A 20,701-nucleotide genomic window follows, 5' to 3' on the forward strand; every position below is an offset into this window, starting at 1 on the left:
GACTGAAACATGAGAGGGTGACGTGGAAGAGAAGGAAATGAATCTCAACTGGGAGATTGTGTGACAAGTGAAATGATTTCTTTGAAAATATGTTTTTCTGTGTGAGTGTGTGTGCATGTGTGTGAGTGTCTATGTGCATGCTATTGTTGCTGCACGTCACTCAGGAATATGGCCTGCATGGTCCATCTGCCACAGCATGTTATGGTTCCCAGGAGATGTGCTGTAGGTTGTGACATTATTTGTAGTTCATGGAAAACACAGAGATTAAGATGTGTGACATCATTAGGGTTGGTAGGTTTGGATCTGGATGCTTGAATGAAGATTTTTAATATAAGCTGATTTTTTTTTTAATCAAAATATTGGTTTGATGCTTCTCGAGAAATTTCCAGTGACTCTTTTTAATGTTCTTCTCATGACATAGAAGAGTGGCTCATCCTGGCCTTTTTTTGTCCTTTGATAAATAAATCGTTATAATAACACAGAGCATGCATCAAGCTTCACAGTGCCCTAGGCCTTCAGAGCCCAGATGTCTGCTTTTCCAGTGAATTCAGCCTTGAGTTAATGGGAAGATATTTGGCCCCATTAGATGAAGTTTTATTTTTGAGTATTGCAGCTGTAATCCTGTGTCTTTCACCTGGCTTTTTGCATTAGGGTTAATTTTATCCAATTCAGATCAGTTTGGTAAGAGTAGCAACACTTCTCAGCCTCTCAGTCTCAGCCTCACTTCTGCATTTTTGCAACCAAAGCCCTTCATTCTCTAATTCTTCTTCTTTTGTTAATATGTTGTACTGTTTTTCTACGCAGTGTGCTCTCAGGTAGGGATGCACAATATTATCGGCACAATATCGGTATGGGCTGATAAAAGCTTAAAAACATGTTTATCGGTATCGGCAGATATGAAAATTTCTGCCGATATGCACAGCCGATAAGGTGCTATTCAGTTAGCATTATTATTATTCTCCATCTGAAAAATAAGCTCCTTAAATAAAATGTAGCACTTCATTTATTTGCACTGCAGAGCTCTGTGTCTGTCACCAGGTTGTTACAGTAGCTCTAAAATAATCAAATGCAACTTCTTATGTTAAAAAAGGCATTGTACATTTAAAGTTCATGTGATCTAAAGAAATTATTTTTCTGTATTTCAATACTGAATGTCTCGAGTTTGAAAAAATAATACGTTTCTTATTCATGGTAAAATCAAATGTTTTTTGTCTTGTTTTATGTGTGTTTCTTAAAAAAATAAGACCGTCACAATAAGAGTAACATATAGATTCCAGTACAGGATAGACTTAGCTTTCTTTACAGTGAAAAAAACAAACAAACTTGTGATTATCGGTATCGGCCAAAAGGGGTTTCTATATAACGGCATATCAGATATCGGCAAAAATCCATTATCGTGCATCCCTACTCTCAGGACATCAGTATGTCTACTGCAAAACAAATAAATAAATGAATATTATTTTTTACATATGCTGATATTAATGAAACCATATCGTATGATTTGTTGATGATGACAGTGGGGTTTTATTTTCACATGATTAAAAAAATATGGGTAGAGAAAAAGCCCTCCACCGCCGAGGGATATTCTGTGTGGTCATGACATTTTACCTCATTGAGTTCATCCAGAAAATTCCAGTCTAGTCGTTTTTAATTTGGATCCTGGAGTGAAGAAGATTAGAAAGCCCTGGGTCTAACAGCCGACTAAGAATGGCTCATTTGGCTGACAATAGAGCACACTGTTTGTAAAGCAAATAGACAGCAACTCTCGCTCTGAATGAAGGGACCCAGAGCCGTCAGTCACTCTGTTTACACGCCTGCTCCAAAATCAGGTTATTTGGCGAAATCAAATTAAGGCGAGGGATTTTCTGTAATGACCTGATTATTTTAAAACCCACCTTTGCAAGTGATCACATTATCCTGGTTACTGATTCCCACATTTGAAAGCAACCCAGACAGTCTAAGTGTATTAGTGATATAAGACCCTGCTGCCTAATGAGCTGTTTTCTCCTTTTGCTGTAGCTTTCAGACTGACAGCACAATAATAAAAGGTTGCATAGCTTTTCCTTACTGTATGCTTTCATCCATCAGTGTTGTCTTAATCTCTCATAATCTTCCCATGTTTTACGGTTGCGTATCTTTTCTGATTGTATGCATTCATCTGAAATAATCAGCCTAATTAATTTAATCTTAAACTTAAAGCAATGGATCCGGGTTTGTTCTTTTAATAGGTTTAAGAATTCTAGTTCCTGCAGGAAGCTGGCACTAACCTCTAAATGTAACGCAGTCATGCATTCTGCCTTCATTAGGCAGGGCTTTAGTTACATGGCCAGAAAGCTATTGACAGTAATGTGATGCTTATAAGGTTCATCAAAGAAAATGATACCCAATTTAAATAACAAGAGGTTAAGCAAGCAAATTGTCTTTAACGGAGGCTGTGCTATCTGTGGTTAAGTGGTTTTAGAGAGAGCTAACCTCCTGTCAAAACGTCAGGATGAACTAAGGTGCAGATGTTTTTATTATCATTTTGAAAAAGTGTTGAAGATTTTCTGACTTCCCTGTTTTTATACATATATATATCTCAAACAATAGTTGGAAAGTTGAAGATACTGATGGTATTAATGGGTTGCAAATGTACATATGTTAATTACAAAGAGGCAAAAGACAGGGGAGGAGAAAAGGAAAGTATTTAATGAAAGAAATGTGTGGAGCAGTTGAACGGAAAGAGTTAATCAAAAACAAGTAGAGGGAAATACTGACTGATTGACAGGTTGTGCAAAGTCTTTAGACCCTACTGTCTCCGGTGTTTGTGTTTCTCTCTGCATGGGGTCCTGTCCTTCAAAATAAGCTTGCTCTGTTTAAAAAGGGCCACCCTGGGGCCACCAGGTCCCCTCCACTGAAAGCGTCTGTGTGTGCCAAATGTGGAGAGTTCGAGGCTTGTTGTGCTGAAGTGTGGTCTGTTGTGTTTTTCTTCTTTGTGTCAGTGTGAATAAAAAAGAAAGAATTAGGTTTTATAGAGGTGTGTTTTGTATGGATACTTGTGTGTATTGGTGTGTGTGTGAGAGTGAGTGTGTGAATGTGCATCTGAAGAGGCTGATTACTCTATTCATTGGTGGAGACGGACAGGTCCTCATTCAGTGTAAAGGTTCCTGTTTATTTCAGTTGAACTCTTGATTATCCTGCTAATTCTGACAGAGTCTATTGAAGCTGCTGGCCTTAATGAAGCGATCATTTATTTATGCTCAGAACAAAAGCTCGGCCTGGTGCTGTGTTTTGGCAGACTGTTCTCATCAGCATAGCTGCCACCACTGTTTATCCAACCTCAATGCCAAGTAAAGAGAGATTTAAGGAATCTTTGGAGCGATTTTTTCCCATTGCTCAACCTCTGCTCTCTGACAAACTGTAGATATAGCCCCATATATTTCCATGAATTCATGAAGCTGCTTGAACACTACTTAAATTCCTCAACTCACTTGCTTCCCTTTTGACATTTTGCAGTTGTGTTGTGTGCTTTAAATGTGACCACAGCAAGTCAAAAAAGTCACGTAACATCCATCCTGTGTCTTTGATGTGTTCTGTCAACAGTTTCGTCCTTGTTTCTATTATTTTTACACATCTGTTCATTATTTTACCATTTGGAAATAAATATAGTGTTTTTCTGGTTAACCATTCAAACCCTGAGATTGGAAACCCCCCAACAGCCCAAAGTGAAGCATTCATCTCCCTGGTGTATTCAGCCAATAGATTTCTGAGTTTCATTGATTTGAAACAAGAAAAACAAATCCTGTTTGACAAGCTGGTGCTAGTTTTCATGTTTGGCAGTTTGCCTCTACTGGATAGTGGTGTGGTGGAATTCAGATAGGATAGACGTAAGACATGAAATCTGTAATCTATCACATGTATAATAGACTTACTAGCAGCGCAGGTATAGCATGGAGTGTCCAAGATCTCCACCCATCCCCTGCCCATCTTATCATGTAGTCACATGTATATAGATAAACAGATATAGATATTACTAGATCTTTCTGGATTTTTATTTAACTAGACCTGCTCTGTTACCTCCACATACCCTCATGCAGCTCTGCATAGTTGAACACATAAATATAGGTTATCCATGTATTATGGTCTTAATCTAACCCATGACCAGCCTGGGATCTGCATGTGTGTGTGTGTGTGTGTGTGTGTGTGTGTGTGTGTGTGTGTGTGTGTGTGTGTGTGTGTGTGTGTGTGTGTGTGTGTGTGTGTGTGTGTGTGTGTGTGTGTGTGTGTGTGTGTGTGTGTGTGTGTGTGTGTGTGTTCGTCTGGTGGGAGATGTTTAACCCTCACTGTTAAGCCCAGCTTCACACTAACATACACACAAACACTCACATCATTGATCCCCTTCTCACGCAAAGCCACTCAACACAAGGCAGCTCTAACATTTTCAGCATTCTGCAGGTCAGGACCGGCGTCGGCATTAAGAGCTCTGGTTCCACTAATTGTGCACTTATCGAGACTCATGCAACTCTCAACTCTCCCTAAATAGCTCCCACATAAAAGCGTATAATCACATGGATTTTAAACTGTGTAAATCAGCTCAGACCTTGAATTTTGCAGACACGGTGCCTTTCTAGGGTTTGGAAAATAGCCCCGTAACGCTGTTTCTGACACATCTTTCACGGTTTGGGTGTAAATAAACTCTGTCCCCTAGAATTTATTGTTCAGACAGAAATATCTGTTTGCCGGTTTCAAGGCTGTGAGTTAATCTATGTGTGTATGGTGCTCTTTGCTTGTCTTCATCTATTTCCCGTCTGCATCTCCCACACACGCGGTGACTCACACAGTTAGTCCAGTTCAGTTTCCCCATCTCCCCCTGACTTTCAGATTCTATGTATATACCTGAATATTAGGAGTGACAAAAGAATCCATCAGAAGCTGAGTATTTCTTCTTTTCCCGAGTAATGGGCAGCAGGTATTCTGCAAAAAACAGTGTTTTAACTGAACATAAGGATGAAGTTGGACTGGTTATACAGTAAGAAAGCTGATACTTTGATCTTGGCCACCAATACCCATATATGTGAGTTATAATCACCATCTGGTGGTAAAATTATTCTTACTTTTTGTCTGACATGAATCTGTGTGCTTTCAACATTTTTAGTGAATATTTTGTACTTTTAGATTTAATGATCTGGGCATCCGTCAATTCACAAAAATACAAAGTACTTTCTCCTCAGAGGCTGAAAAAAATCACATTTTAATTTGTTTCTAACATAGCAATGAAAGTGTTAAACAGATGGATAGGCGCAGGCAGCTTGGATGGTGTTAGGACGTGTGAGGGTGTGAGGGTGCCATCTGATTTCACTCCATTGTTTCACTCTTGGCCTCCATCTGCATCTTTATCATTTCATGTGACCCTCTCCCCTACGCCTCTCACTTTCTTTTCACACTCATTTTCACACTCTTTTTGTGTCACTCTTTGTTCGAGCTTGTTTGCTATATCTATGGGATGGTCTCTCTTTTTCTGCAGTTGTGTGTTTGTCGCTATCACACACTCATGTGCTTAGCTCTGTTATCCTCAATGAGACGTGTCCCTGTGAGCCTTCACATCACCTGTTGCCATGGTAGTTAAATAGGCAGAGAGGGAAGAGGAGGAATGGAGAGATGGAAAGACAGGCAGGGGAGAGGAGGGGAGGGAAATTGGATGATGAGTGCATGTTCTGGACTAAGCCAAGGAAAGGAGGGGAAGGCAGAGAAGGGGAGGGATGATAATGAAAGGGAAAGTGAGGAAATAAGATTTATATCTGTAGTTAGGTCACTGCTTTCTGGTACTACCCGTCGTAAAAGAAACATGTAATAAAGAGTCGATTAAATCTCTATTCTGTGTAGTTCTGTCAGTGTAAACATGATGTCGTTGGGCATGTATGTACTAGTCAGTAAAAGGTAAAGTATTCCATGTGTGCAAATGAGGGGACAGGCCTGTATGAGGCATTTAAAGCAACTACAGAAAAAAACATTTGACTGTTCTCTGCTTCAAGCTCCCGTGAGGAACCTTCAGTTTGTGTTTGAGTTTTGTTTTATCTTACTGCATTTTATCTCAGCAGGCAAGCGTACGACTCAGTAAAAACGTTTGCCATGAAAAATGCAACAGCCAACATTTTAAGATGTGATAACTTAAAAGAAAAGTCTTTATGCTGATGTTCTGGTTTATCTATTCAGTTTTATAAGCAGATAGAAACTTTTCACAGGGGTTTTAATCAAGATAATACGCTTTCTCACACCTGATTCAACAAGCACACAGCCTTAAGACCCTCTCTTTCTTTAGCGAACAAAGCTGGAGCTTTAGTGAGAGTTTCCTCTTTGTTTGCTTCATTCACTGATTTCTTACCAGTCTGTTGAAACAAGTACGAGTAGTGCTAGATAGAGCACTCCATTAAATCTTCTGACTGTGCAGAGGGATTGAACTCCGTCATGCCTCCTATCATTTTTCTGTTGCTGTTTTACATGAATTTAGGTCAAAGTTACTTCTGCTGGAAGTCCTCATTCTGAACCCTGGGCCTGAGCTTACTACACACTGTAAGGAAAAGTATGAATATCATCGGTTAAAACCATCCATAGGGGAGCTTTAAGTTGCTATAAAAAATCAGAGGAATAATTAAAGGGGACATATCATGCTTGTTTCTCTTTTTGACTATGCCAGACTAGGATGCCTGTAAAGCATTTCTGCTCTCAGTACAAGTCATTTAGTTCCTTCATTTCCCCACAATAGCGTTCTCAATATCCTCATTTTAGGCCATTCTGAAGATCTCGTTGAAACGCTCCATTTCCAGAATAACCTCCAGTAACCTCGCAACGTCACAGCCCTTTGTGCTCTGATTGGTCAGTTCTATCAGAGGGGCGGAGGGGGTAGAGCCAGGGGGCGGTTTTTGGAGCATAGCAGTATTTACAAAATCGCCACATTGAATGGAGCAGACCGAGGGAGTTTGCTGTTTGCCAAAACTTCACCGTAAGGCATTGATAGCGCTAATAAAATGGCAGAGTGTAGGATACATCCTTTTGTATTGGACCCCGAGTCAGACCCTGACGGTTCTGCAGCTCAGGAGAAAGAAAATCCACCTCGACACAGATCATCTCAGGACGCTTCAGTGTGGTGAGTCAAACCGGTACTGTAACATGTATAGTTTATACATTTATACTCGGCTCTTGGTGGGTGTATCCCTCGGTAGCCGTTGTGTGACTAACTGACATCACAGAGGAGGAGCTGCTTTGTCAGATTACTCCAATAAAAAGAAAGGATCCTTGTGTCGTCATGAAGGTCGAAATCTCGAAGCCAAATGTCAATGACCTATTTTCAGAGGCATCAAATCTCGTTCTAGGATATTAGAAAAAATACAATATCTCATTTTTTGAAAATTCAGGGGGTGTAAGGTCTTGTTTTCAACTTTATTATTTTATATGTAAGTATTAAATCATGGATCAGCATGATATGTCCCCTTTAAAGAGACAAAAATGTGATATTGTTAAAGAGATGCTAGAATCAAAGATACACAATCGGTTACACAGAGTTAAACCTTATAGCAAACCAGCTTGTGAGATCTGGTGTTTCCAATGAACACCAGAAAAGCAGTGAATTATGGGTATTTATATCATAAACTGTGAAATAATAAAACATTCCTCATCTGTCTATTTCTGAAACAAAGATTTGAAGCAAATCGTCGACAGGGGCCATATTGGAAATAGTGCGGGCTTTGAGCCACCAGGCTAACGGCTATAGGGCCCCTGCCTGTCAATCAGCTGAGCTGTGCCTCTGATTGGATAATCTTTTCGTCTTAATGTCCTCTAAAATGCAGAGTTATAAAAATATTTCTTCCTCGTACAGTGTGTGCAAAATTAGCCAGAAAAGTATGTATGTGGTCCCAAGCGGACATTGGTTTCTGCTTGGTTTGTATGCTAAGGAAAAGTTAGGAGCTGCCTTGACAAAATGCTCCTAATAAGGTCAAAAAGAAAAAGTAAAAAGCCAGATGAAAAAAATGAGATGTCTAAGAAACAAAAACAAAGGTAGGAAAGTTGGAAGGTACTAATTCACCTTTTCAAAGGAAACGTGAATCTGAAAATGTATCATTGTGGCAAGACAGAATAGAAGGTTTATGGTGTTGCCGAGTAGCTTTTTGTCAAACCTGCAATGACAGGATAAAAGGAGGAGAAGTCTATGAATGATGATGTTGGTAGAGCGAAATGGGGAAAGAAAAGTGGAGGAGGAGGACAAGTGCATGTCAGCGTAATTGCCAGGAGAAAATTGGAGGCAGAGAAAACAAGAGATGAATACAGGAGAAAGAAGACATGAGGGAAAGAGGAGGGGAAGTGATCGTGAAGGGGAATGCCATTAACGGCTTTGTCGGGTCCTCCTGACAGAACGATGGACGGACACGGATAAACGAACAAATGAATGAAAGAGGGAGAGAGTGTGAGAGAAGGGTGCCCCTTTCTTAACTGTCTTTTCAGAGATTAGGGAGGAGAGCATCACACTCTTTTCACTTCATCTATTCATGGCCAACGCCTGTCTCCCTCACAAGCGTGTGAGAGCAGAGAGGGTGCCGCACAGGAGCCAGGAGAGTGTGTGTGTGTGTCTGTGTGAATTTGTCTGTGTGCACTATGTGTGATTTATGAAGAGACAGGTGGAAATGATTCTGAGACTAACTCATTTCTGTTTAAGTGCATAAAAGAAAAGCTTCAGGGAGAGAACAATGGTATACTCAACAGAAAATATAGAAAATAGACCACAAGGAGAGGAGAGGGGGGTAGAGGATCGTGTAATTGCTGGGTGATTATGAAATGATGTGCTTTGGGAGACAGAGAGAGGGAATGTAATTGGCTCTAATGTACGGATGTAGTGAAGGTGGATGCAGATAAAAGCTTAAGTGGGAGGAAAAAAAGAAGGAGTGGCAGCAGGAGTCAGAAGCAAACAGGAATATTACAGTCACTGCAGAGAGACAGAGAAATGAAAGATTTAGTTGTGCTTCTTATTGGAGAGGTATTGCTGCAGGAATGTTAGATCGTATTGTAGCTAATGGAGTCAGGGCTGATACGGTCCGACAGCATCTGTGCTGCAGGGCCTGACCGACTAATTTCAGAGCGAGATAGAGATAGTACAGGAAGAAGAAAGAGAGATGGTGAGCATGTGAGAGCGATGTGTCCAGATGGCACGGTTGAGTAGCAAAAAGCTTGATCTTCCTCATCTGTCAGAAAGAGGTGCAAGAAATTATTCACTGCATCTGCTTGTGCATTAAAAGATCAGCATTTTGCCTTTTAACATGCAGGTTCAAAGGATTGAGGTCATACAAAAGTCAGTAAACACACGAAAGAGCCAAACGTGCATAACACGGGTTTCTAAGACTTAAAATATTCCTGAATTTAAAGTAGTTTCGTAGCACTTAATAAGATGTGCTTTCTATTTGAGTGGTTCTCTGCATTATGCACTCTAAGGAGGTCTGAACAGCCAAACACATCAGCATGGAGCTCTGAAAAGCTCTGATAAGCCTTCACACAAGCCCAGGCAGCATCGCTTGTTCAAATCCAGAACCAGATAACATGTCGCCCATTTGATAGTTTCACTGTGCTGAACACCAGAGCACTTAGCTGGACAACTCTGGTGTGGGGTGTTGGATTTTTTACAAAGCGAGCTCCTGTGCCAGTTCAGGAGCTGTTTCTTTGGAGGCTTAGACCCAGCAGCCTGTCACCTTGATCTGACCACAACACAAAGCTGGTGACAGTTTCAGGAAGCCAGTGTGTGTGTATGCATGTGTGTGTGTGTCCGTCTCAGGTTCTCACACTCTAAACTCTCTTTCCGATCCATTTGACTCCCTAATCCACCGGGAAACTCTTTTCTCCATTCCACCACAGTTTTTTCTCCTTCATTCCCTCCCTTCCCTCCTCCTCCTCCTCTCATACACAGGGAAATGTATATGAGTTTCTGCAGAGTTGGCTGACTGGATTTTCTGCTACTGATGTATGCATCTAACTACACACATACCTCACAGACACACACACGCACACACAGAACACCCAGTGGCTAAACAGACTACTCATTAATATTACACATTTATAAAAACCCACAGAGGCTGTGCTTTAACTTGAATTCAGATTGGTGCTGCAAAAACACTTTTTCACTTTCAGGACTGAGAGGGGATAGCTGGGAAAAAAGCGGACAGGGGAAAAAAGTAAAGAAAACCAGTCAAAAAATGTTGTTAAGCTCTAGAGTTTTGTAGTTTGTCATCTGTTTTACATTGCCACTGATGTTTCCTGTGGTCAGTTTTACACAGAAATGTAACATTACACTCCTTTGACATCTTTTTATTTGCATACGGTTACTCACATAGAATTCATGGAATTAGCATTTCTTGAGCCGATGTGCTAGCTAATGGCTCCCGGTTCTGTGCAAGAGTGCACACATGTATTGATGCTTTATTCATTGGTTTTAATCCCAGCACACATTCCCCTAACAGGACTACTGCAAACATTGAACATTCCTTCGACCCTACTTTATTTTCTGCTGTCTGTAGCTCTTTCTTTTCATGGACAACTTTACTGCAGTTGTTATATGTTTATTTTCCAAATGTGTAATTACTTACAGAATGTGAACCTAAATCACATGTCCCTTTTTCCATCTGTCCATCTCTCCATTTTCTTGTTTTTTTTTTCTGTGAGTGCAGTTTTTCTCCTCCTTTTTTTACCTCCCTTCTTTCCCCAGGGTTTCTTTGCAAAGAGGGAGTAAAGTGAAAGAAACTTAATCCGTCTATTGAACAAGAGATGGACCCGTCAGAGGCTTTTTTTCCCCCCTCTGTGTCAAAAAACCCCAAACCACCCTGCTTCTCAATACTCTTCTAATACTGAATGCTCATGATCGCTTCTCTAAATCCCCCATAAAAATAAAACAATTATTGAACTAAGAATTAGAGTTACCTTCTACACATTAATCAGTGAGTATTTTACTGTTTAATGTAATATTCTGCTGGATAGCCGTGTATCACTGATAATTTAAAAGGTTGGTTTTTGATCCCAAAACTTGATATGTAAACTAGCTTCTGTTTCATGCAAAGTCTTTCCCACACTGCGATGAAATCCCCAGCAAGGACCAATCTGTGAATGTCTAAAAGTGTTTTTTTTTATGCATATAATTCCCAAATGACTGAGGTCAGGCCACCATTCATACCATCTTAAAGCAGGGTAAGGGAGCCATCAAGCTGCAGCATTACATGATGGATGGTGCTTTGGTTTCATGTGGTTTTCATGATGACCTTTTATAGATATAAATCTCATTCAGTGTTCATGCAACAGCTTACTCTGTTCATTTTAGTGTTTCATTTTGTTCTCACGACCAAATTTAAAAAAAACAAAACAAAACTGGAAAGAACGTCTTCAATGCCAAAATGTCAATCTGCAGTTCCAAAATGCTTAAGTACTGCAGCTCTTTCACCCAAATAAATAAAGAAGATCCACTGAGGGATACATAATGGCTCAGCCTATTTTAGTTGTTAAGTAGCTTCAGCACAGGTGCACTGCAGACGTGGTTGCTTTCATGTTGGTTCAGAAAGATTGTGACGCTCCAGGACACAAATCTATTATGTACCCATTGGCTTTAATGACTCAAAGTAAATTCTCGTCTGTTATTAAGTGGATTCAGTCCACTGCTCATTGATGGAAGGAAGGAAGGAGAAACAAGCTGGGAGGGAGATCGATCGCAGGAAGCTGCTACACTACATTTCCTCTTTGTCTTGTATCTTCTCAGCTCTCCATTTCTCAGTGACAGTCTGCTCCCAGAGTTGTGTGTACGTCTTTGCTTTCTTTCTGCTGGGCCCTAACCACAGCTAACCAGAAAATTCCCTTCAGTCATCTCCCAAGGAGAGCTGCTTGCCTCCTCCCTTCTCTCCTGTTGGGTGGCACAGTTAAACCACTTAATATCAATATTCTCTTTGTGGGACGGGATGGGGGGCAATTGCCTTGACCGTCAGAATAATTGCACACAGAAATCATGCAGAAACACACACACACACATACACACATACACACACATGTACTCTTGCACAGTCACGCACTGGCAAACACGATAACTGGGGCAGACTTGTACAGAATACAAGAACACTGACACACATCCACACACGTAACCCAACATGCACAGGGGAAATGGGCAGAATGGGGACACTCATATTCGCTGTGGAGTTAGTACGAGGACACATTGAAGAAAGGCTCCATTTTGCTGCTGAGGGAGACACGCTCATGCAGAAAGCATCTACCACTTGGTTAAGTGTGGCCTCAGGCTCGAACATGAAGTATGAGGGAGGGAATGGGCAGACAGTGATGGAGAGATTGTCTTCTTGGTGATAAAGCCCAGACCTGTTATTGTTAGGAGGAAGAGATGAGTTTCAGATCCTAAGTGATGTTAAAAACTCTTCTGCACATTGATTGAATATGCTCATTGTGGCATTGCTCACACTTCACTATAGAGTGAGGAGGACAGAGGCTGATATACAATGATGTAACTGAGATAATGTCTTGTGTAACTGACTTAAGTATCTGTCAAGGCAGACTTGTAGATTCTGTTTGTTTAGCCATACTCTAAATTAGAAACACGTTTCATGAGTTTTACAGTTTTATATGTAGCGTGTCGCTCCCATTATTTAGACTTTCAAAGTGGATTCTGATCAGAAATAGACACAGCTCTGCAGTTGGCACGCCTCTTAGTTAAAGTTGTAAAAGAGGTAGCAACACTTTCCCACCATTTCATCACTGTTGATGACATCAAGAGCTTGTGAGTCAGTGTCTAACAGTCAAACATAATTATATATTAAGAGCTTTTCGGTTCAATCCCAGGTCACTGTGAATAGAAACTGAGCTGCAACGTACCATCTTCTCTATTAAAACTGAAGACCATGAAATGCACTTGGAGATCAACAATGACTAACCCAATTTCTGCTGCTCTTTTCACAAAAAGAGAATATTATACGAAGCTGTTTTATGGATTAAGTGCCTAGCCCATTCATTTTCTATTCCATCTCAACACATTATGGTTAATTTATCCACTCAGCTAAGAAGTTTTGTCCCCAATTAAAGCTTACTCCTGCCCTTCTCGGTCCCCATTCAGAGATGCTAGCGTGCAACACTTGAGAAAAATGAAAGCTTGGGTTTCAGAATGTGTGAATTATTGAATGGACCACAGTGGTGTGTGTGCATGTGTGTGTTGCATGCTTGCATGTACTTCAGTGCAATCCTGAAAACTATGTCAGACAGCTCATGCACGGCTGCACACATTTACTGGTGGAACATCGCTTCTGTGTGCACATCTAGATCACGGCAATTGAGAACGATCAAAACACACTTGGTAGGTCTGATTCCACACACACACACATACATTTATCCAGTGAAGCATGGGTATTTGCCTGAATGAACCCATACACTCTGTTAGCACATACTGTAGCTTTTGTGGCAAACTGTCAATGAAAAGGCACTGTTGTGTGTCACATGTACACATATTTTATACACACACACATTGTGCAGTATTGTGTGCGATCAAGCTAAGTGTTTTGTATTATTGTTTTGGTCTCTATTCATGGAAGTTGTAGTTCTGCTCTGGTTTTCCTGTTATCTCTTTGAAAGCCTTCATTGAAAACTTTGCCCTGAGTGCAGCCGCATGTCATGAACCTTTGAATAGCTGAACGTTGTTTATTACATGTACCAAACATAAACAGCTTATGATGGGCTTCAATGGTCTGGCAGTTGCAGATCAACAAGCACTTCATTAAGATTTTTGAAGTACTCTGAGTGTGCAGATTGCACAATAGCGGAAAGAATTGTAAGGTGTGTTTATAATTATGCTGCTATTTCCTTCCAATAAATCAGGTCTGTCAGACAGTAACTGTATATGTGGAATACTAATTTATTTGAAGTTAGTAACTGTATGAACAAATTGGTAGGGTGGGTGAAAAATTGAAAACCAATATATCAGGATTTTTTTGTTTTTCAAATTTTAATTCTTCTTCAGTCTTTCTTTATAAACTGGATTTGGAAACAGTCACCACTTTTCTCCAGCCGAGGGTGAAATGTTCCTCTCTGACTGAGGTGATGTGCATTTTATGAAAGAATATGGCTCCTGATATAGTCAGTAGACATTATCATCATCATTTAGCTTTTTCCCATGGTCTGGTGTTAAAGAAAAAAAAACTAAAAATTGCAAAAATAATAAATATCGAAGAATTGCAATCTAAATCATATCAGCACCTCAAAAATCGTGATAGAATCGTCCCAGCCCTACAAATTATAGTTGCAAAATTCTGTGAATCTTCAAAGCTGGAAACCTCCAGGCTTATTTTCTAAAATTAATGTGAACTTATGGGGAGTTTGGGGAATTTGTGTCAACTACCTGATCACAAACATGTATTACTATTAAACATTTTGGTTTGTTATAAGCACTTATGTAATCATGTCTAATGAGATATTTTTAAATGACATTATAAATGAATTTTGGGGAATTTTCCCTGAGTTGAACTGTCTTAATTATAAGCAAAAATTCTTGTCATAAGCAAACATAAATGCAAAAGTCCCATTCAAAAATCTCAAAATATGTAGTTTAACTTCTCCTCGGGCCGTGCTTTCTTCTCATTGAGGACCTGGATCTCATCGTCTATTGTAGCTGCTGTCTTGTTATGGTCGTCATCTTCAGTGTCACAAAATGATTTCTTTCATAGAACAACAAAGACTGTGAATGGTGAAAAATTAAAGAATATTTTTAAATTTTAATTTTAAGAGATTTCATCAAAGCTGACAACAACAAAACCCTGAAAATGTCCATAATTTCAGGGCTTAAATTCACATGAAAATTTTCAGTAAATTCTGCTGAAATTTACTAGAAATTTTCAACCCCTTTGCAAGCCTGGAGCAAACTGAGGAATACTTTATCTATCCTATTTTTTCACAGAACTTATTATGTTTTGCAAAGCGTCTGCAGTATTAGTGGAGAGGAGCCTCTCACATTTCTTCAATCATTCTGAGGATTTGAAGCAGCAGCTTGAAGGTCTCCAGCCTGATTCTTAACCTTTACTGAGCCGTCAGAGGAAACGGATCTCTCGTCTTCAGTGTTTGAACAGCCCTGCTGTTTATTTGCTCAGAGCATTGACACATGGCTGCGGCTCAACCTTCAGAGGTCCGTCTCCGCTGTCCCCTGACTTCAAAGGGATGTTTGGTTATCTGATTGCTGCTATACATATTTCATGAGCTCCTAAATATTGATGGAATACCAAGTGGTATATATTGCAGCAGAGAAGTAAGGACTCATTTGTCCTCCTTCTAGCTCCTTACTCTTTGATGGCTATTTCAAAGTAAATATGAGCCTCCTCACATGTGTCACTGAAAGCTGTTAACCTTTTCTCTAGGCCCAGCCTCTTCCACACAAATGGCAGGTTTAATAAGAAAGTTTGTCCGCTGGTTCCTTCTGATGCTCTGATAGAAAGCTGTGTAAAAGTGCTTTGAGCGGTCAGGAAACTGAGAAAGAGTCGATTACCATTTACCACATTGTAGCAGACTGAAAATATTAAATATTTAAACATAAGTTTTTTTATATCAAGCAAGAAAAGCACTCACTAGAAAATGGTTATCAACACAGGCCTCCCAGTAGAAAACTGGATTGATGTAATTCACAATATTTTCATGAGGAATTCCCTTTTACTTTAAAGCTTGAACAACAGAAGTTTGAACATTGTTGGAAACCTTGGAAAACTTATACATACTCATTAAACTGTACTACACCCAACTACAAAATAAGGACATAATACCACTCTTCCCCTTGAGAGTTTGCTTCTTCTTGTTTAGTTTTTAATTTTTTGAGCTAGATAGTTTATTCTTGTCAGTACAAGTATTTCTGATCTAAGGCTTACACACCCAACCCTCCAGGTTTTCTTTTCTGTTGTAAAACACTCTAATTTGTGTATGGACTGTAGTTCAATGAGGCTGTTTCTTGTGGATGTTTTATTAATACTATTATGTTGTTCTAATTTTTTAAAATGTATTTTTTTTCCCACCAAGACTATACTTTAATTAATCAGTTTTCAGTATACTTGATAAGATTAATTGAAACCTTGGAAGCCTGGATATGTCTACACAAAAATATGTTTAATTTAAACTTATTTGCACTCTTTCACAGTTAACCAATTATCCTGGTTAAGATTGAGGGTGTGTACATGATTTTTTTTTTTTACTTTGAGTTGGAAAGGGCATAGACATGCATATAAATGTAAATGACAACAAAGCTCCTATTTGATTACTATCCCTGACATACTAATTATTGATACAAAAGTTTTGCTTTTCAAAGATTTTTTTTATTAATACCAGATTTTATAACAATTGTCAGACAACAGCATGTTATACTGTTATAACATGTAACTTAATGTAACTTTGTCTAGCTGCAAAACATGTTTCAATTTTGCTTTAAATAAAAAGTTGAATTAAAAAACATTTTCTCTATATATATTTTCTCTCCTCCTCCTCTTCTGCAGCCTTTTCATCCCATGGTAAACCTGGTGTGTAGTGCTGACCTGAGGATGTTCCTGTGTGCCCTCTACGCCCCTGTGTGCACCCAGTACGGCCAGGTGACCATGCCATGTCGAACCCTCTGCCAGCGTGCCAAGGACGAGTGCAACAAACTCATGGAGATATTTGGATTAGCCTGGCCTGATGACATGGAGTGTAGCAGGTGTGTGTGTTGCATTTTATATCAAGTCAGCATGCTCTTGGTATTAGCTCTGATGAGTTTGTTAATACTGGGAAATGTCTGAATATTTGAATGAACTGCATGGAAACCCAGGACTTTCCCTTAAGTATGTTTGGCTCTGACTCAGTTTCTGTGCTTGCTACCTCTCTTTGAACTCTGGCAAATTCAAGCAGCTCATTAATCTATCTAAATCCTACACACCAGTATTTTGGCATTGTTCCTACTTCCTTTTATTGTCATCATATTTTTATTTTCCTGTCACTACAGATTGCATTCAGCATTGTGACTTCTAAAACACATTCATACTTACATGTGCCAGCTCAGTTGCTTTGTTATTAAATACAACTAGCTGAAACTAACACATTATAATACAACAGCCCTGCAGTAAATCCATCCTTTACTCGTTTTATTCAAAGGAGAATTTCCAGATTGTATCAGTAAAGGGTCTCTGAAAGAACGGTTAACAGATCACTTCTCTGACGCCTTCATTCTTCCTCTCCAGGTTCCCAGATTGTGATGAGCCTTATCCTCGTGCAGAGGACCTGCTAACAAGCTCCGACCCCACCGACCAGTCGTCCATGACCGTCCAGAGAGACTACGGTTTCTGGTGCCCCAGAGAGCTCAAAGTTGACCCAGACCTTGGTTACACATTCATGGGCAGGAGGGACTGCTCTGCCCCTTGTCCCTCCATGTTCTTCAACCGACAGGAGCTGACCTTTATCCGCTACTTCATAGGAGTAATTTCCATCGTCTGTCTTTCTGCAACGCTCTTTACCTTCCTGACGTTTCTCATCGACGTCACCAGGTTTGTATGGATAACTATTGTATAACATCCAAATCCTGTCTTAACTGAACAGATAAAAAATCCAACTTTTTTCTCTCTTTTTCTTTTACCCCTTCAGGTTTCGATACCCAGAACGACCAATCATTTTCTACGCTGTGTGCTACGTCATGGTCTCACTGGTTTTCTTTTTGGGCTTCCTGTTGGAAGACAGGGTAGCCTGTAATGCAGTCAACCCTTCCCAGTTCAAAGCCTCAACCATAACACAGGGCTCACACAACAAGGTGGGAACTTGAGCCAGCGTCTATTTAGCATTAGCTTATTATCGTCACTCTTTTCATTGTTACCTTGATGTTTTACTTTTAAGAGTCTAAATAACAACATAAATGCTTTGGTCCATTTTATTCCCCCTCTCTTTCCTCATAGGTGTGTTAGCTCATATGGTGGTTTGTGTTGGAGGTGTGTGTGTGTGTGTGAGGGATTGATGTCAGAGCAACAGGCAAATTAAATTTGATGGGACTTATTAATAGAATGTTTATTAGCTCATTAACACACTGAGTTAATTATTCATGAGTCAAGCCCTCTTGATGTTCGTGTTATTGACCCAGACTGAAGGAAGCTGTCTCCCTCCCTCTTGTTCCTTCTCAGGTGTGCACCCTGTTCTTCATGGTCCTCTATTTCTTCACCATGGCCGGCAGCGTGTGGTGGGTCATTCTCACAATCACTTGGTTCTTGGCTGCTGTGCCTAAATGGGGCAGCGAGGCCATTGAGAAGAAAGCGCTCCTCTTCCATGCTGTAGCCTGGGGGCTCCCAGGGGCCCTGACTGTTACCCTGTTGGCCCTGAACAAAATTGAAGGAGATGGGATCAGTGGAGTGTGTTTCATCGGGCTATATGACATCGACGCCCTGAGGTGGTTTGTTCTGGCACCGCTCTGCCTCAATGTGGCGGTGAGTACAGTCAGGAGATAAATGAGCTGCTGGGTGGATGAAAGAGTTGATGAGTAGGATGGATGGATGGTTGAACAGATTAATGGGTGGGTGGATGAAATGAAACAAGAGTGGATTGTTGGCTGTAAGAGCGTAGGGATAGATGTACCAGTAAATGGATAAGTGGGTGGCCTTTTGGTCTGTATGTGTCACTCATCCAGCTCTTTAAAATTTATTTATTGTCATTTTTTCCGATCATGACTTCTCATTTGTCTCCCCCTCTCCTCAGGTGGGTGTCTCCCTCCTCTTAGTGGGCATTGTGGCTCTGAACCGCGTACGAATGGAGATCCCCCTGGAGAAGGAGAACCAGACAAAACTAGTCAAGTTCATGATCCGGATGGGAGTTTTTTCTGTGCTCTACCTGGTCCCCTTGTTGACTGTGATTGGTTGTTACCTTTACGAACACAACTACAGGAGCATCTGGGAGACAACGTGGATGGAGGAGAACTGCAGGCGTTATCACATCCCCTGCCCATACAAGGTAAAGAGTGATGGGAAGATTATTTCTGTCTGAGACTGTGATATGCTCAAGTATGAAGTATTTAGAAAACAATGTGTCATTGATGAAGAGGGATGATTTTCTCTTGAGATCATAAAGACGTCTTTAGATTCTCTGCTTGCCAGCAGTTAACATTTACAAATGTTCTTCTAGTTGTAAGTCATGTAGCAACTGTTGATCACTTTGTGATTCCTTTGACATCACAAGATAAAATTCCCGTTGATGAGCTCATCAAACTTTTCTTCTACCGTCTGTCTGAAACAGATGGCCCCTCAGAGTCTGCCTTTGATCTCAGCTGGACACTGACAAAGACACTCATGAAAAGATATCCCACAGTTTTCTATCACAGCTAATGCTGCAGTAGCATTCAGACTCCCCCTGATCTTTCCCTCTCTATCTCTGCGGATCACACAGTGTGTGTTGCCACACTGCCAAAGATAGTCGATGTGAAGTGCTCCGCTTCCCTCTGTGTTTTTTTGTCTCCTCATCAGGTTTCTGGGACGTCTAATATGTTTTTGAAACAGGAAAAGAGTTTGCAAACAAAGTACAACAGAATGTAGATTTTTAAGGGATGATTCACCTTTCCCTCATTGAGTTTAATATCATAAATCAGGTCTATACCTTTTTTTTTTTCATTTGACAGACTATAGCTATCCATCTAATTCACGTGGCGTGATGTCATTTGTACATCGTCGCGTTCACATTTCTCCTTGTGTTTTGTGTACGGCGAAGTTCCACCCCCAACGCGTTGACAGACACACAAACACATGCGCACATTTATACACCCAGACAATCACATTATGCATAGTAAAACTACCACAAGAAACATCTGCCAGTGCCTTCTCTGTGAAGATGCTCTCCTGCCCCCAGCTGTCGACAATGCCATGGCATGGATGTTTTTGTTCTGTTTATAGGCACATCCATTATACTCAGGGATGTTTTTAGTTGTTTACAGGCAGCCTGTATTTTAAGGTAAAGGAGGATTATAAATGGTACTAACTGTCCAAATGTGAGACCTTAATTTTTTTTCAGAATTTATTTTATATATTTTATGATACTGCTATATAACACCTTTGTTTTTGCTCTATTTATGAAAATACTTTTTGAGAAGTTTGTTTTGCTTCTAACAGACAGTGCACTTATTAATTTTTGTGCTTTGAAAATGCACAAGTAGCCTTAAAGAAGCCTTGTCAGTGCATTGTTCCATATGTAAATGTGTTGTTCCCTGCTGTTCGGAATTTTTTTTATTAGGAAATATAATTTGCATTTTGTCTTTCATAAGAAGGATGGCATTTTTGCAGGAAGGAACCTATTGATTCAGATCAATTAATCGATCCTAGATCAATAAGATGAAACAATTATCAATTAATGAATTACTCGATAATTTGCACCCCTAATCCTAACTGTGACATATGATTTATCTGTGCCTTGAAAATCAGCGTTGGTGCTGACACCATGGCAAAAAAAACTGACAAGTCATGGAAAAAACACAAATAGCATTAGGGATGCACCAATATGAAAATTTTGTCTGATACCAATATCCAATATTAATATTGCTGTTATGGCCGATAACTGATATTACCTATATCAATATTGGTTAAAAAAAAAACAAAAAAAAAAATCTGAGATGATGTTTTGAGGTAGTTCAGAGAGAAAGAGCAACGCGATTGTGAGAAAAGACGACCATGGAGAGGATCAAAGGATG

General features: G+C 40.0%; 1 protein-coding gene across 1 annotated transcript in view; it reads left to right on the plus strand.

Annotated features, from left to right (window-relative positions):
* Positions 1 to 20,701, plus strand: part of LOC141787488 (frizzled-3-like) — a 33,166-nt gene that overhangs the window by 5,861 nt on the left and 6,604 nt on the right. Inside the window, exons 3-7 of the mRNA XM_074665930.1 lie at positions 16,515 to 16,711; positions 17,232 to 17,534; positions 17,632 to 17,794; positions 18,159 to 18,458; positions 18,727 to 18,978. Of these exons, the coding sequence (XP_074522031.1) occupies positions 16,515 to 16,711; positions 17,232 to 17,534; positions 17,632 to 17,794; positions 18,159 to 18,458; positions 18,727 to 18,978 (1,215 nt within the window). The remainder of the gene's footprint in view (positions 1 to 16,514; positions 16,712 to 17,231; positions 17,535 to 17,631; positions 17,795 to 18,158; positions 18,459 to 18,726; positions 18,979 to 20,701) is intronic.

Source organism: Halichoeres trimaculatus, unplaced genomic scaffold (assembly GCF_033239565.1).
Source record: "Halichoeres trimaculatus isolate MK-OKI-2021-1 unplaced genomic scaffold, fHalTri1.1 fHalTri1_scaffold_3, whole genome shotgun sequence".
Classification (NCBI taxonomy): Eukaryota; Metazoa; Chordata; class Actinopteri; order Labriformes; family Labridae; genus Halichoeres; species Halichoeres trimaculatus.